Genomic DNA, 16093 nt, shown 5'->3' with positions numbered 1-16093 from the left:
AAGTGGTGTGCTACGGGCTTCGCTGTCGCAACGACCTTTACTCCATCATTGCTGCTGTAAGTGGGAGCTTCTTTTCTTTTATTAAGTGCGAATGCACTTTATAAGCGACCCTGAATTCCGTTGACCGCCGTCCGTCCACATAGCAACAGCTGCGGGTGCACGCGCTCCTCATCTTCCTTGGCAACGGGGGGAGATGGCACATACCCACGTGGGAGATTGGCCAGGAATCTCCTCGTCTTCCTTGGCAACGGGGGGAGATGGGCTCGCGCTGCCTGGCCGCTGACACGGCACATACCCACGTGGAGGATTGCCCAGGAATCGGGCGTGAGAAGGGCTAATGCACCCGCTTAAACGAGTACTGACACGAAATTTCAAAGCTGAGATCCGCTCAAGCAATCAAGTACAACGACAACACAAATAGGTGTCTGTGCATGGCACATACCCACGTGGGGGATTGGCCAGGAATCGGGCGTGAGAAGGGCTAATGCACCCGCTTAAAGGAGTACCGACACGAAATTTCAAAGCTGAGATCCGCTCTAGCAATCAAGTACAACGACAACACAAATAGGTGTCTGTGAATAAATGCATCTTTCTTTCTTTGTAGTTGTGTGTATGTGTGTGATCTCTCTTTCGCGAACATTACCGAACCGCGCAAATTCAACTCCTGCATTCGCACTTTCACATTCTTCCCCTCGGGGAAATGCGGGGAATTTTGCAAGTGTTAATCATTGCCCCATCATGCGTTGTATCAGTAGCTTCTTGACGTAGTTTGAATGAGTCAAGGATATAAGGCGCGTTCGTAGCATTTGATTCTGTCTCGGTTTTGATTTTGTTGTTTTTTCTGCGTTTTCTACTTTTGGTGCACCCAGAGGATATTTTCGGGAGGTGGTACTGGCAACAAAGTTTTTACGGGCCCGCTTCACGCTTGAATACTTATCAAACGTGACGCGCAAAGGACTGTACCATGACCTTGCGGATATTGTTTTGCCTGAGCCGATGTACAGATCCATGTACCGTGCAGGGCCTGGGCAGGACGTACTTAAACGAGTAAAGAGAATGGCAGTACCGCCATGGTTTAAAACGTTCTTTTTTAAACTTCATGTGGGCGTCCTTCCAGTAAAAACCTGGCAAAAAGAGAAAGGTCTATACATTCCATGGGGGGTTGACTGTTACCCATGCAAAAAACCCGAGACGGTTGAACATGTTTTCTTGGAGTGTTGGGATGGGGTCTTCTTTTGGGATGTGCTTCAGCGCACATTAAAGAAGGACTTCCCCTGGATGCCTGCGGGATCAGGTTTCTACCCATTCAAAGCGAGGATGGGGTACCATATGACCTTGTCATGGTTCTGGCCCTGCACAGCATTTGGAAATCGCGCATGGCCATCCGCCATCGCGACATCGATGCCAAACGGTCCAAAGAGTACTTTTCTGGGTCTGTTCGTCTGATTATTGAAGTGCGGAGGGCTCAGCCCGAGCCTCCGGATCGGTTGCCCGTGTTTGAAACATTAACAAACATGAAACAGTTTTAGCCATTACTCTGTTAGTCAAGTACTGGCTAGCCTTTATAAGAGTGTAGTGTTTTGTTTGTGTGTGTCAAAGTATGGCAATAAAGAAAAAAAAGTTTTGTTGCGCAGTGGAAAGAGCACCATGTACCTCGCGTTCTGCCCGCAGGGTCGTGGGATCGAAACCGGGCGCCGCTAACTACTATTTTTTTAAAGACGATAGTCTCTCTTGGGCTACTTAAATCCAGAAATTTTGGTCTGTCTGTATGTCTGTCTGTCTCTCTCTCTGTGACCCGATTCAGCCACCCGGCCAAAGCAAAACAATGCCTGCGCAATAGTCTTTTATAGCCACAACTAAATCTACCCGTCTATGTCCGGTGTAATGTTCATACTTGCCACCATTGTTGAAGAAGAACAAGACATTACGCAAGTATGAGACAACAAATCAATACAGAAGTGATATTTGCAGTGTTCCTTTATAGAAAAATCAAACATGCTTGACTTTCCGGAAAATAAATAATTCATCAACTGCAGAAAAAGAATTCACTCCGCCGTCGCCTGCTGTCGCCCACGCCACTATAGCTTCTGGCGCCATTTTAAGAAATCAACCGGCAACAGTTACGCAAGGTTCCAATAGATAGGTTCCACGTTCTGCTTGCAACGCACGTGGAGTAGGGAAACGCGGTTCTATAAACGTCGAAGTAGGGCGCCTCGATTCACGCGCGTCTTCGCCGTACGGCAGCGTTCGCATCGAGACACCCGGTTTGATGCAGTGGAGCGCGGGGAATTTAAAAAAGATTTAAGCAAACCTTTGGCGTCTTTACCTTGGGAGGAGCGCGACGCAAGAGGAACAACATGAGAGGTGCGCGGGAAAGCGAAGGGCATCTACTTCGCAAAAGCCGATAAAGACTATCGTCTTTTGACGGCATTTGCAACGAACGGAGCAGATACGCGGCCAATTTTATTATAGTGTAGGGGGAGGGGTGTAGACGGACAACGCCGTATGGAGGGACAAGGCGAGTGAATGAGATGCAGCCGCATCTAAAAAATAAAAATGCTCGGTAAAATTTATGAACTTAACAAACGCATCCACCTATTTACTGGAAACACGTGCACAATCGCGTTACCCTTACGCGGGACTGGATGAACGTTTATTTGAAGAAATCAGTAGTCGTTGCCTGACGTGTGCCATTAAACTGCTGCAAGACGAACGATTCGAAGATGTCAATGTTCTTTGCACTGCCTCGATGGCATTGGTGCAACTGCTAAGAAAAATGCGCAGTTCTGCTACGCACTGCAGCAAATCGGCTTTAGACATGGCTTCTTCGCTTGGCTTGCACGCCCTGTCTTAGCGTTGCCGTCGTCGCTCTCGGCGTCCTCGTCGCTGGTTCCGTCATCGCAACGAACGGTGTGGACGATGTCTTCAGTCGTCAGTTCAACAGACGTGCATGCTTCATCGTCGCACTCCTCGTAATCTTCAAAGGTGACAGCAGCGTCCACGGCGAGCTTTTCTGTGACTTCATCCATGCATCGCATTCTCCACTGTATTCTCGCCGCCACTAGCATGGCGGTGAGACTGCCCAAGCGCTGGCGATGGCGATAGAGCTAAGGTGCATTTAGTATACTGATGATGATAGTTGTACATTCCCACCATCAGTCCCTGTTTACACCAACACGAGCAATTTCGTACACTCGGAATTCGTTATTTTGAAGTGTTGTTTTATATAAGGATGATAAGAATCGATACGTTATTCGGAAATAATCGGTGTTCTGAAATTCGTAGTAGTGAAATATTTTTACATAGAAATTAACGGAGATTTGGTAGGGGATTTTGAAAATGTTCGCTAATCTGAAAAAATCGTTAATCTGAGGTTCGCAATAACGGGATTTGACTGTACTATAGCGTCTCTCGGGAGCTGATGCAGAGACTCGCGCCATTTCCCGTGATGAAGAGTGCTTTGTTCCTGGGTGCACTGCGCGTTTCTGTGTCGGCGAATGGTGGTCAACCACGCAAGTACGCCAACACAGCCGAAGCGCAGAAGGCGTATAATGCTCAAAGCTACTCAAAGGGTGTCGTCTCAGAACTCATGTATAAAAACTCGACGTTGTTGTACACAAGAGTTTCCTAAGCATAGCAGCGAAATCACAATGCCACTGTACTGAAGTCACGTAACCACACGTAAGTCATTGCAAACATTTCAGTTACGTTCCCGGTTCCGTAATTTTTAAAGAAAATATGACACTCAATTAAGAGCGCTGGCCTACTAACACAATTATTTCTTCCACTGCGAAATGCGTACTTCTGCCTGTTATACTGATTCTTTGCTGGACTACATACATTGCGCGTCGTCAATGTATTCTGTATAATTTGGTACAAATCATGATCTTTATTTGTTTGACTTAGCATGGCAGCCGATAAAAAAAAACATTCCTTTCTCTCCATAAGGTATTGAGAAGATTTGAAATTCTGTTGTTGCTGGAGCACTTTGTTCAGGACAGTTTTACCAATGTTCAGGTTATGTTCTGTGGCACGATTGAATCTGCAAAATAATGTGAGCAGATGAGATAGAACACTGAAGCCATTCTTACCTGAAAACTATTTTTGGGAAAGCGTTCCCGACACAAGTCAATGGCGTCGCACACACTCTTCAAGAACTGCAAGGTGTTCAAAGAGTGGTCACATTTTCTTTCAGTGCGGATTTGTGACCAGACATTAAGAGCATTTCGCGAAGAGCTTGCGCCATCTCTTTTGATAAACAACACAGAAGAATAAGACGTGCTTCAAAAGATGTGTCGGATACAGTTGGCTACTTTACAACTGAGAATTTCACTCCAGGCGACAGCTAGAAAATATGCAAGCCCATTAAAACGCGGAAGGGAAGTTCAAGCACCTAGCTTATCCCTCCCTGTGCAGGCATTGTTAAAGGAGCCATGAAGAGAAAACAAAAGTTTATTTTATTCGAAAGATTAGGTGTTTCATAGTACCCCAAGCGCTTTCCCGGAAGCAAATGATGCTTTATTCACTGAGAAATAAGGCAATTTAAGCCAAAATTTTAAATCTCCCGCTAAAATTGCAGATTTCGTCACGTGAACAATGGCGTCATACAAGCCGGTCCATGAAACAGATACTTAGTATGTCGACTCCATATAGCACCCACACGCGGGAGTCGACCGAGACGGCGGCCATTTTAAAAATACTAGTAAAACCTAGTGCACCCGCAGCCCTAGTCATGGACTCGCCTGATCCGGAGAACAAAACTCTCGCCGATGAGCTCGGGCTTGCATTTAACAACCTCACACCACTTGAACGCTCAATGCTTCTAAGTGCACGAGCGGCAAGAGTTGTGGGATACGCGGTGGACGGGAAAGCGACCATTCCGCGATAGCCACAACAGACGAACGCCCTGCCGTCGGCACCGCTGCCTCGTCAGCCCCGTCGCGACGGACGAATACAGACTGGTACGTATGTGCCGTATTTTTATTACGGTTAATAATAGTTCAACTTCAGTAGCAGTATCGCTTATGCCAGTTGGCCGGTGTCGTGTATGGAAAGCCGTTCGCGCGAGCTCTCTGCTTCGACCAGAAAGATACGAGCGTCAATGCGCGGTGTTTACCATGGAGGTGTTTACGGCATTTTTTCCCCCAAGGTCAGAGCGCCTCGAACCCGAAAATTCGTCTGCGCGACGGCGAGATGTCGAGCTCGGCCAGGCGGTAGTTTCGTACGCATTGGCGCACACGCTTGCGTGTTCGTTCGGAACTTCAACCGTTTACTCCACCGTTCTTTGTCATAAAAAGAATGTGCAGTATGTTTCACGGACATTTAGCTCGCTATGCAAACTGTAAGCCCTGCCTAGCATGTGTTTGTTTTTGTCGGCCTCCGCCAATCGCAGAGCATTCCCAAGTGACATCATAGGTTCTGTTGCGGAAAATGAGCTGGTGGGTCGCATGGTCATTTCCTTTTTTCCTAATTATGTAGCTTATTTGAGCGAAGTTTGCGTTGTAAGTGGTGTCGTTATGGTGCTAACGAGGCAATCTTTCGAATGAACCAAATTTGTGTTTTCTCTTCATGGCTCCTTTAAAAAAGAACTGCATATATCATCTCTTGCAGGCTTTTAGGTTGTATTGAGTTTTATGCCAGTGTTTTTTATGCGAACGCCTTATGTTTCCATGAGTCAAACAACCCGTCTTTGTGACGAGTGAATGGCCCCAGAATTCTACGGTGCCCTGAAAAATAAAAACCAACAGAGGAACGGTGTTCGAACCCAGGGGCCAACCATAGAAATCAGCTTTGTTAGTAACTATACTGAACCTACCTTACGCAAACCTTGCCTTTTGAGGGCCACAAACTTGGCTGACGTGCTTTAAAAGCAGAAGCATTATGCTTTTCCGTCGCGATGCCTTACTGCTATACATCACGCGGGTGTCATGCACATTTCATTAAGTTACTATGGAACAGTTTTTTAGCTTCTGAGTAAGTAGTATCGAATTCTCTTCGCCACGGTTACTTGTCAACCCAAGTCGATTAGCTACTGTATCTTCTGGTGTTCCTCAGGGGTCAGTGCGGGGGCTATTGCTGTTTCTGATATTCATTATGATATAGTCCAGGTCATCAAGTCAAAAATCTGGATTTATGTAGATGACTGTGTTTTATACAGAAAGAATAATGACCATTCTGACAAAAAGGCAGACCACGGCAAATTCATTATTGGTGCTGCACATGGTGTATGCCCTTGAACATCAGTCAATGCCAACAGATTCGATTTTAAAGGAAAAACGCACCTCTCACAGGGGAATAGAGTTTAAATAATGTGTTAATTCTCCAAAAAAACGAGGTTAAATATCTAGGAGTAATAATTTCAGCTGACTTAACTTGGAATCGTCATATTGAAGCAGTGTCTTTCGAAGCTGCATCCACTCTTAAATTTATTCGTAAAAATTTAGGAACGCACCTCGGGAAGTACAGGAATGACTATACTTATCAAACATTCGGCCCACCTTCGAGTGCGCATGCGTTGTGTGGGATACCCACACTCAAAATCTTATCGACCACCTGGAATCCGTTCAGAATCGTGCGACTCGATTTGTGACTCAAAATTACGGGCCTCCAACTAGCATTACTCAAATAAAGAACTCGCTTGGCTGGCCTGAACTTCATTTGCGACGGACACGTTTTCTCATTAGCTTCCTTCATGACGTATATGTTAAACGCACTACCGTTACTAGAGATCTATATTTACAACCACCAACCTTTGTATTGGCGTGACCACTAATTTAAGATAAACGAAATAGCTGCACGTACCTTAATTTTTATTAATGCTTTTTCCCCAATCTATCAAGCATTGAAATCGCCTTCCGCAACACGTCATGTAAACGAAAAGCAACGATCGATTTTTTTAATCATTAACCCACCATTTTCTCAATGAGTAGCACTGTGTTTGGTCTTTTCGCGCCTCAAAACATTGTAAAACATTTAGCTTGTATGTGCCCTGTTTTAAGCCCTATTTTGTGACTTGTTTTATGCCCTGTTTCATGCCTTGCTGGCAATTTTTACTCCATATCGTTGCAATTGTCGACTGCGGTGCTTATGCTTATTTCTTATTGTATTGTTGTTTGCTTGTACATTCAAATTCGTTCTCTGTTCAAATTTTTCTCTGACTGCAGCATCTGAACCTTATACGCGCAATTCTTTGAATTCTTTAACTTGTTTAGTAACGAGAGACCGCAGGACGTTTCCACAGCGTAGGTTTAATGAGAAAGGAACAGCAGAAAAAAACTAGATGATGATGGTTGCACGCTCCACGAAGAAAGCCGTCTTCTTCCTTACTTCTATTGTGCCTTGTACGGCAGATCCGCTGATGATGATCTTCAACAGGTTCCCACCCGCCGGAAATGACTCAATGGCTTGAATTTGCGCCCTTATTTGAAGCAGGTTTCAAGCGGATATATGCGTTTTGTTCATCTTCGCAGCAACTCCTTGCCGCCTGATCTCAGAAGATATGATCTTGTTCTTCCATCGCTATCGGTATACGTCCGTTGTATACGGCACATCCTCCAAAATGTCCTCGGGCCTTTGTCTTTGATGACTACGTTGCGTACAGTTTTCCGGTGAGTCCACTCCAATAACTTCGAATGGCTTCGCTTCGTTTATCAGATCCGCTGGAAGTGAAGGTACTAGCTGTTCTACGTGTCTTGCGTTGTGCCTTTTGCATGTTATGCATTTGCTAATTATCTGCTTCACCGCCTGCCGCCTTTGTACGACACAGAACTTGGTACGAAGTCTTGTTAGAGTTTCCTGAATACCACCGTGCAGCACTAGGGTATGAACGTGCCAGATTAGAAGCTCCGTAAATCGTGCATCTTTTGGGAGTACTATGACATGGCGATTTTTTAAGGCACTGAACTGTACTCGCCATTTGTGTCGTACGATGTCTGCGTCGTCCAGGTACGCTTCCTTTCCATGCAGCAGAAAGCCTCTGTTCTGAGTGCTACCTCTCTTGATTTGGAAAGGCAAAATACACTTCTGAGTTTCCTTAATCCAGTACTCCTCGGCCTTTGTTATTTCCTCTGCTGTTACTGCACCTTTCATACGTCTCCTCCGTAGTAGCTTGTTGTAAGAGCCATATCTTTCTATGTTGAGTATTGATGGTACTGCTGGCTCCGCTGAAAGTTCCTTGCAATGCACCGTCTCTCGCTCGCCCTCATTGTTGATGTTCAAGTTGTCTTCGGTGCTCTGACGATGTTCTTCAGATTTGATGAAGCTCGAACCGTGCCTCCACATTGATGACTCTATTGGAGATTTGGCGCTGATTCCGCGTGTGAGCATGTCTGCGGGGTTTTCTTCCCGCTTGACAAACCCCCAACTGCGTTGGTTTGTTCTTTCGCGTATTTCATAAGCTCTCCTCTTGACAGTTACTTCTCTTTTGGCGTCTCCTTTGATCCAATGAAGCGTTATTATTTAGTCCGTCCAGTAGCTGACACTTTCGAAGTTTTCCACGTAATGTTTTCTTAGATACTCGCTCATCCTTGCTGCGAGAACCGCTGCCAAGAGTTCGAGTCTGGCTAAAGATAACTCTTCGGTGCCACTCAACTTTTCGACATCATTAAAGTCGCTTCCTTTGTTTTGTCTTTGAACTCGTGCACGATGTACGCTGCAGCTACATACGCCGATAGGCTTGCGTCCGAAAACACGTGTAGGTGCCCGTTTTCTATGTCCTTTTCTTTGTTCACGTAGCATCGTTGCACGTAAGACGTTTTAACTGTGCTCATTCTCCAAATAGTTTCTTCCATTGGTCGCTCTCCTCTTATGGTTGCGGGTCGTTTCATGTTACGCCCATCTTCCACAGGCGCTGAAATCCTATTTCGGCTCCTATCGTGAATGCCGATAGTAGCCCGATAGTAACACTGCTCGTTTAGTCATGTTTGTCGTCGTCGCTTGGAACATCCGTTTTTCTACTGGGAATGACAGCATGTCCTCTGAGTGCTTCCATCTCATACCCAGTATCGTTGTGTCCCCTTTCGATCGCGTTTCTTGGTGGGCTGTGTCCTTTTCATTGTCGTCTAATATCTTATTGAGCTTTTCTTCATTCAGCGTCCATTTTCGGAGGTTCGTTGATGCCCTTTGAAAAATTTCTATGGATTCCTTGTACAGCTTAACGGCTTCATCAATCGTATCTGCTCCAAAAATCACGTCGTTGACGTAAATTCTCTCCATCAGTTTCTCTATGGTAATTGGGAATTCATTCTTCATTTGCTCCAAGTGATGTTTCATTGTCGCCGCTAGGAGGAACGTGTTTGGCGTTGTTCCAAATGTGACTCTGCCCATTCTCCACGTTTCGACTTTGTTGGTCAGCCCGCCTTCAGCGTTCTGTTTCCACCAAAAAAATCGTAATGCGTCTCGGTCTTGTTCGTGAATTGCTATTTGCGGAAATGCTTTCTCAACGTCACCCATTCGAGCTAACTTTTCTTTCCGAAAGTTGAGAAATAGCGAAAGGAGGTCGCGGGTTCGATTCCCGGCCGCGGCGGCCGCTTTTCTGATGGAGGCGAAAAGCAAACACGCCCGTGTGTACGAGATTTTGGCGCACGTTAAAGATCCCCAGGTGGTCAAAATTAATCCGGAGCCCTCCACTACGGCGCGCCTCATCGCCTGCGTTGCGTCGGCGCGTTAAACCCCACAATCAATCAATCAGAAATAGCGAAAGCATATCTTCGTTGAAATTTGGACCGGCTTCCAAATTGTCATTTAATGACTTTCTCTTGATTGAGCGTAATGATGCACTACTCGAACTTTTATCGTTTCCCTGTCTTCCCGTATTACCGCGTGGTGCGGCATGTCATAACAAATTGGACTCGCACCTTGAATTTTCGCTCACTTTCTCGGCCACTCCTGAACTGAAGTATTCTGAGATGGCTTTGTCATACCTTTCGATGAGCTTTTCGTTCTTGTCCAATCTCCTTGTCAGCCGAATGAGTCGCTTCATTGCAGTGTCATTGTTGGTTTGCATGTTGATGGTTTCCTTCCACGGCAAGTTCACCTTATAGTTCCCATCTTCCTGCTCTTTAAATTTTTCGGCAACCATGCTACCTTTGTCCATCTGGATACTCCTTGATTCGATTCCGATGGCTTCTAGGCTCCAAAATCTTTCCAGTTCTGTCTTCAACTCCACGTCAGTTGCCTCAACCTCGAGTACCATCACTGCCTGTGTCTCTTCCAGTCTGATGGTATTGTCGCTCACTGGTCCATGCACTATCCAGCCAAGTGTGGTTTCGGCTGCGACTAGTCGGTTCTCGATATGTCGTATTTTTCCCGTGGCAAATCGCGTACACACGCGTTTTCGCTTTTTGCCTTCATCAGAAAAACGGACGCCGCTGCCTAGAATCAAACTCGCGTTCTAGGGATGAGCAGCACAATGCCTTAGACACTGAGCCACCGCAAGGGGTCTATTTCCAGCTTTTCAATCGCATTTTGAAAAATGGATTAGGCACACACTGATGCTCATTAAAGCAGGTTTTTTTATTTACAGAAAGCATGATAATCACGCGTACATGGCTCACTCGCATTGACTTTTGTTATTTTTCAAATCCACAAGGTTACTTATAACTGGATGCACGACTACATTACCGCGCACGTTCGCACGATAGCAACATGCTTTTGATAAGAAAACTACGCTCAGGAGGTTACTCAGTCACATTCACAACCTCTTTGAGCGCGCACGTTCGTACGCGAGGAGCGTGCTATTGATGAGAAAATCACGCGGACGAAGAACACGGGAGAGCATTGTGGTGCATCAGAGACTTCTACGAAACAGCGCCAACGAGAAACGTCGGAGTATTCACGTAGGGTCGGATGCAAGTGAAATATATTAAACAAGAGTGCCTTGATTTTTGACGGTAACTGTCTAAGCAATACTGTGCATTTAAATTAGTGAGCAAAACAATTTGCTGCCCACATATTTACAAACACGTGATTTTGATCACTCAAGTGACTACAGGACCACCACAACTACGAGCGAAAACATTCGCATATCTGCGTAAACAAGCGCGTATGGTATGCTCAGTAAGCGGACGGCAGGTGCTTCGGCGAATTTTCCTTTTACATAACGCACAAACGGCGGGCAAGTGGGCGCTTATAACGTTATAATACTAGTAATGACCTCGACACCCATAATACACAGAGACCCTGAGTATTTACAGATGAAAGGTGATCACCGACGTTTTCGTTGCGCGATTAACCCAGCCGAACGCGACGCACGAGCAGACCATTTCTGCGTTCTACACCTTTGGAGCATCCATCCGCGAACGACGATCGAACGAACACGAGTTCTGCTCTTTGGCAAGAGAGAACTCGGAAGAACGACACACAGGGCAGAAAAAAATGTCATTGTGTCTTCTGGTTATTTTAGTTATTTGCGCCCAAGAATGTAAATAATTAGCAGATGTACGCGGCCACCGGCGCATGCACAAGAGACGGGCGTAGCGCTTAACTAGAAACACGAAGAGGGGAGCATAACCGTAACCACATGCGTCGAAATGAAAGGGCACAAGCAAAGCTCGGTGCGCTTGAAGCTAGCCGCATGAGAGAATCAATTTGCAAAAAAAAAAAAAAGAACGGAAGCAAAAATATAACGCAACCCGCCGCAAAACCAAGTACATGATGCGACGGGTGCAATGCGTCTGCTACGACGGAACGAGTTTTCTGCCCACGGCAAGATGGCGGTCGTCGGCGTCAGTTTTCGAGCGCCATCTCCACTCCCGAAGTTTTATACAACCTCATTGGTCCTGTACCTGCTTTCTCCTGCTGCCGCTGAGATTCCTCGCGTAAACACACCTGTTCCAGAAGAAATTCTACCATTATTTGCAACGCGTCGGCACTTTTCTTTCCCATTGATGACGTCGTTTCATCGCTGTTAGCCGTCGACCTGTTTTCCGATGCCTCCTTTGTCTTGAACTGGATCAGTAGCTCTGCTGGCATAGCCTTCTTCAGTCTTGGCCACAACATTCGGGCGTAGCACTCTGTGTTCACTCCGAGAGCCTGTACCTGTACTGCCAGTGTGTGTACCTGCACCTTTAGGAAAAGCTTTCGCAGGCCTTCCGTATGATAGACTGATGGTACCTTGTCGAGTCGTAACAGCTCTTTCATGTGCAGGTCCACCAACTGCTCGTGTCTCCCAAATGTCTCTTTTAGTATCTTGATAGCTTGTTCATAGTTGCTTTCCGCTGAGAACTGAAGTCATTCACTTGCTGCGGCTGCCTTGCCGGTTAGTGTCTTTCGGCTCAGAACTGAAGTCCTTCATTTGCTGCGGCTGCCTTGCCGGTTAGTGTCGACATGATGCAGTTGAATTTCTGTCCATTCATTATATTAGGCCTCAATTTAACTGCTGATTCATACTGCGTCCCAAATCTAGTCTATTCAAGGGAATTTCCACTGAACTTAATCATTTCTAATTTCGGCAGCTTCATAAGCTCCGTGGAGTCTTGCGCACCGTGCGTTGCATGACTCGCCGATCCGATTCTCTGTGCTTGCGCTTGAGCTGACAGCACGCCTTCCGTTTCCCCCTTTAAATAGTTCTCGATCTTTGAAGAGATTGCCGCAATTTTCAAGTCGTATTCTATCACTCTCTGGAATTCACTTTCCTCCACTTCTTCCGTTAAATAACCTTCCATCTGCTCGTTGCACTTTGCTAGGCTTGATGCTATACCCTTTATCTGGGCTTGCGTGGAAATCAGATGCTCTCTGTCAGCTCGTTGCTGCATTTTTGCCTCCGCCGCATTAATTAGCTGCCTGACTTGCGTTCGCAACGCCCTTCTCTTCTTCGCGCGACTTCCTTGCTCATTTTCTTTTCCGAAGTGGAAATTCCGCTTACGTTTGAGGATCCGTTGACTCCGTTGCTGTTGGGCCTGCTGCGATCTTCTCGTCTTCTCCAGGCTGCTTCGCTGCTCCACCGCCGTTTTCTTCAGTGCTGCTCGATGGCAGGTTGTCTTCTCTGGGTTGCGGGGATTTGTATCCTGGTCACGGCACTATCTTTAGTAACGAGAGACCACAGGGCGTTTACACAGCGTAGGTTTAATAAGAAAAGGAACAGCACAAAAAAAAACTAGATGATGATGGTTGCACGCTCCACGAGAGAAGGCTTCTTCTTCTTCACTTCTAATGTGCCTTGTACGGCAGATCGGCTGATGCTGATCTTTAACAACTTATAATACCCCCCCCCCCCCTATTGCAATGCTCTTGGGGGAATGTAGGTACTGTTGCGCTGCTGAGCACGAGGTCGCGGGTTCGATTCCCGGCCGCGGCGGCCGCTTTTCTGATGGAGGCGAAAAGCAAAAACGCCCATGCGTACGAGATTTCGGCGCACGATAAAGATCCCCAGGCGGTCAAAATTAATCCGGAGCCCTCCACTACGGCGCGCCTCATCGCCTGCGTTGCGTCGGCGCGTTAAACCCTACAATCAATCAATGTAGGTACTGAAATAAATAAAAAATAACGGTGACAGCGGCCGTCAGGCGCTTAATGCCGGTTCAATACTTTCTGTTTAACTCCAACGTCAATAACCCCAGCTCTGACACTTACCACATACCCTCTGACGGGCATTGGCCAGTGAAGATGATTGGTGCGTTCAGTGGCTCACGGCCAACCAACCGATCACCAGTGCCACGCTGCTTTCGAATTCACATCACGTTAGCAGACATAAGCGTTCTAGTAATTTTTGGAACCACCTTCACCTAACGAGAAACAAACCGTTGCAAGAAACCCTTCTGACACAACAGTTCGTTTGAAGGCAGGGTATATGCACGCAAAAAAACTTGCGACGATCAACTGTGGCACTCTTAACGGATCTCTCACATTGTTTAGCGCAAAAGATGCCTTCGGCACGTTAAGATTGCTACGGTTACAAAGCGCAGCAGGGGCGTAGCCAGGGGGGGCACACCGGGCCCGTGTCCCCCCTCCCAATGTTTCGTGCCAGGCTGGGGTGCGGTTTAAGTAGCCTGAAGAACCGCCTGAAGTCGCCTGCACGCGCGGAACCTGCAGTTTTAAGGACATTCTTGCACATATAAGGCTGAAAACAGGAGCTACGTCGACGTCTGATCCCTGTACATGTCAACATATACAGCCTGGCTGCATTTCGCGCCGTATACACCGAGCAGCGCCAAGAACCTGCCGTGAGCTGATCGAGGCAGTACCGCTGTTTCGCTAGCGGAACAGCACGGCCGGGAAATTGCGGAACTGCAGGAGCAGCCTCATATAGGCATACATGTGGCCTGGACTTTAGCGTGTCATTCCTTGCCTTTACGCTGGTACAAAGCATAATCACATGACAGAGCATGTTACTGTATTTTGTTCAGTCAACTATCAATCCTTGATATGCTTATTTTTCTCCCGACATCGCATTTCATTGACTAGCGCTGTTCCATAATTTTTGGTGTTTGAAAAACATTGCTCTGCCCATGCTGTATTTCCTCTACTTCAACAAAACTGCACAATTCTCTTTATTGCGGAGCTTTGTCTTTTTGACACTATTCCTTTGTTTTCTTGACCTCCCTCTTGGTTAGAATCAGCATTCTGTATTTGCTTAACCTGAATTTACTGAAGCCATGTTTGTTCGATTTAAGGGATAGAAATAGAATGAAATTTCAGAAACGTGCAACAAGCTCAACATTTAACAGCAGTGCAGTGAGGTGTTCCACTAGGCGTATTCACGTTACTAGTACACACCATAACAAAGGCGATTATTTAAGGACGAAGGCGCATGTTTGCTAGCTTCACCACCATAATATACGAATGTGCCACAAGTGCAGTCTACTTCGATTCGAACAAATCTTCCTTGCCAGTTTTGTTATCGTCGGCGTAGATAAAAGGCAACAAGTCCGTACTTGATAACAACGAAAGTAAAGCTTGAAACCCGAAGGGTGGCAAGTCCGTCATGCGGCCTATTGTTGTAGCATGGAACAGCCAACAAGGGAGAAAAGAGTGCGAAATCTTGATTTTCATGGCTCCCGAACCGAAACCACAGGACGGCGGCACGCGTGGTCGCTCGATGCTGGCGCGATAACCTTCAAATCGTGCTCGACTATACTTTATAGCTGGTAAGAAAAATTATTAGTCCCTTTCCTAAAGAAAAATCTAAAACACGCGAATCTTGATAGTAAACACCTAGTGTTGGCCTCCACTTCCGCCTGACGAACTTCGGGGACCGCGCGCCACTCACGAGCACACTCATGATCACGCTCACGAGCGCGTGCCCGCATAACCGCCTGCTCTGCGGACGAACGAATCACCCGTGGCCTACCCATACACCGGCGAATGGGAATTTAGGTTATCATCATTATCATCATCCAAGCTCCTTAAAGTGGGCTTTACTGTTAGCGTTCAGCATACACAAATCGCGTGTTAAAGTGCGTTAATTCAAGCTTCGTTTGAAAAACAACACGCAAGAAGCCTTGCGCGGTCACCACGACACTAGATTCTATGCTACCCGTTCAAGAGGACGAATACAATGGTGATGTCGACGACTTCGTACAGAAGGCGGAGGAAGCCCGAAAGCTGGCACGACAACGAATAGAAAATCAGCAGCGTGTCGACGCAATCCATTACAATCAGCGCCGACGTACTGTGTTCTACAACCCCGGAGGCGCGGTGTGGGTGTGGATGCCAGTACGTAAGCGGGGCCGATCCGAAAAACTGCTTCGCCGGTACTTCGGGCCCTACAAGGTGCTGCGTCGGATTAGTGACGTCAACTATGAAGTCACACCTGATAGTAGGGCACACTCCTCACGGCGCAAGTCAACTACCGAGGTCGTCCACGTCGTACGACTGAAGCCGTATCACGACAGAGACTGTTCCCGCTCATAACAGCACCCCGCCCACCCCCCACGCCAAGGCCAGTGTGGAAGCTGACCTCTTCGCTGACGACTCTATGTACTTGGAAAGTGAGCCGCCGCATCGTCGTCATCCGGATCCGAAGCCATCCTCGCCTCGTAATATACCACGCCATCGGGACGATGCTCTCAGAAGAGGGGGAAAGTGTAGTGGTGTCTATTTTTACAGTGGCGACGCGGTCAATCCTGCTAATGGTAGCGCGAGACTGGACTGAACG

The 16093-nt window shown here is 46.9% G+C and overlaps 1 protein-coding gene across 2 annotated transcripts in view; it reads right to left on the bottom strand.

The window, feature by feature from the left end:
* Positions 1-16093, bottom strand: part of LOC144145195 (uncharacterized) — a 49901-nt gene that overhangs the window by 21610 nt on the left and 12198 nt on the right. The window contains exon 3 of one of the 2 annotated variants that reach the window (XM_077676717.1): positions 4092-4157. The exons of the other annotated variant lie outside the window; for it this stretch is intronic. Coding sequence (XP_077532843.1) covers positions 4092-4157 — 66 coding nt within the window. The remainder of the gene's footprint in view (positions 1-4091; positions 4158-16093) is intronic. 2 annotated transcript variants of the gene reach the window in all.

This window comes from Haemaphysalis longicornis, unplaced genomic scaffold (genome assembly GCF_048455015.1).
Source record: "Haemaphysalis longicornis isolate Haplotype H1 unplaced genomic scaffold, Haemaphysalis longicornis Haplotype H1 scaffold_7, whole genome shotgun sequence".
In the NCBI taxonomy this organism is placed as follows: Eukaryota; Metazoa; Arthropoda; class Arachnida; order Ixodida; family Ixodidae; genus Haemaphysalis; species Haemaphysalis longicornis.
Note: the sequence above shows the minus strand (reverse complement) of the source record. Positions and strands in the feature narration are given on the sequence as shown.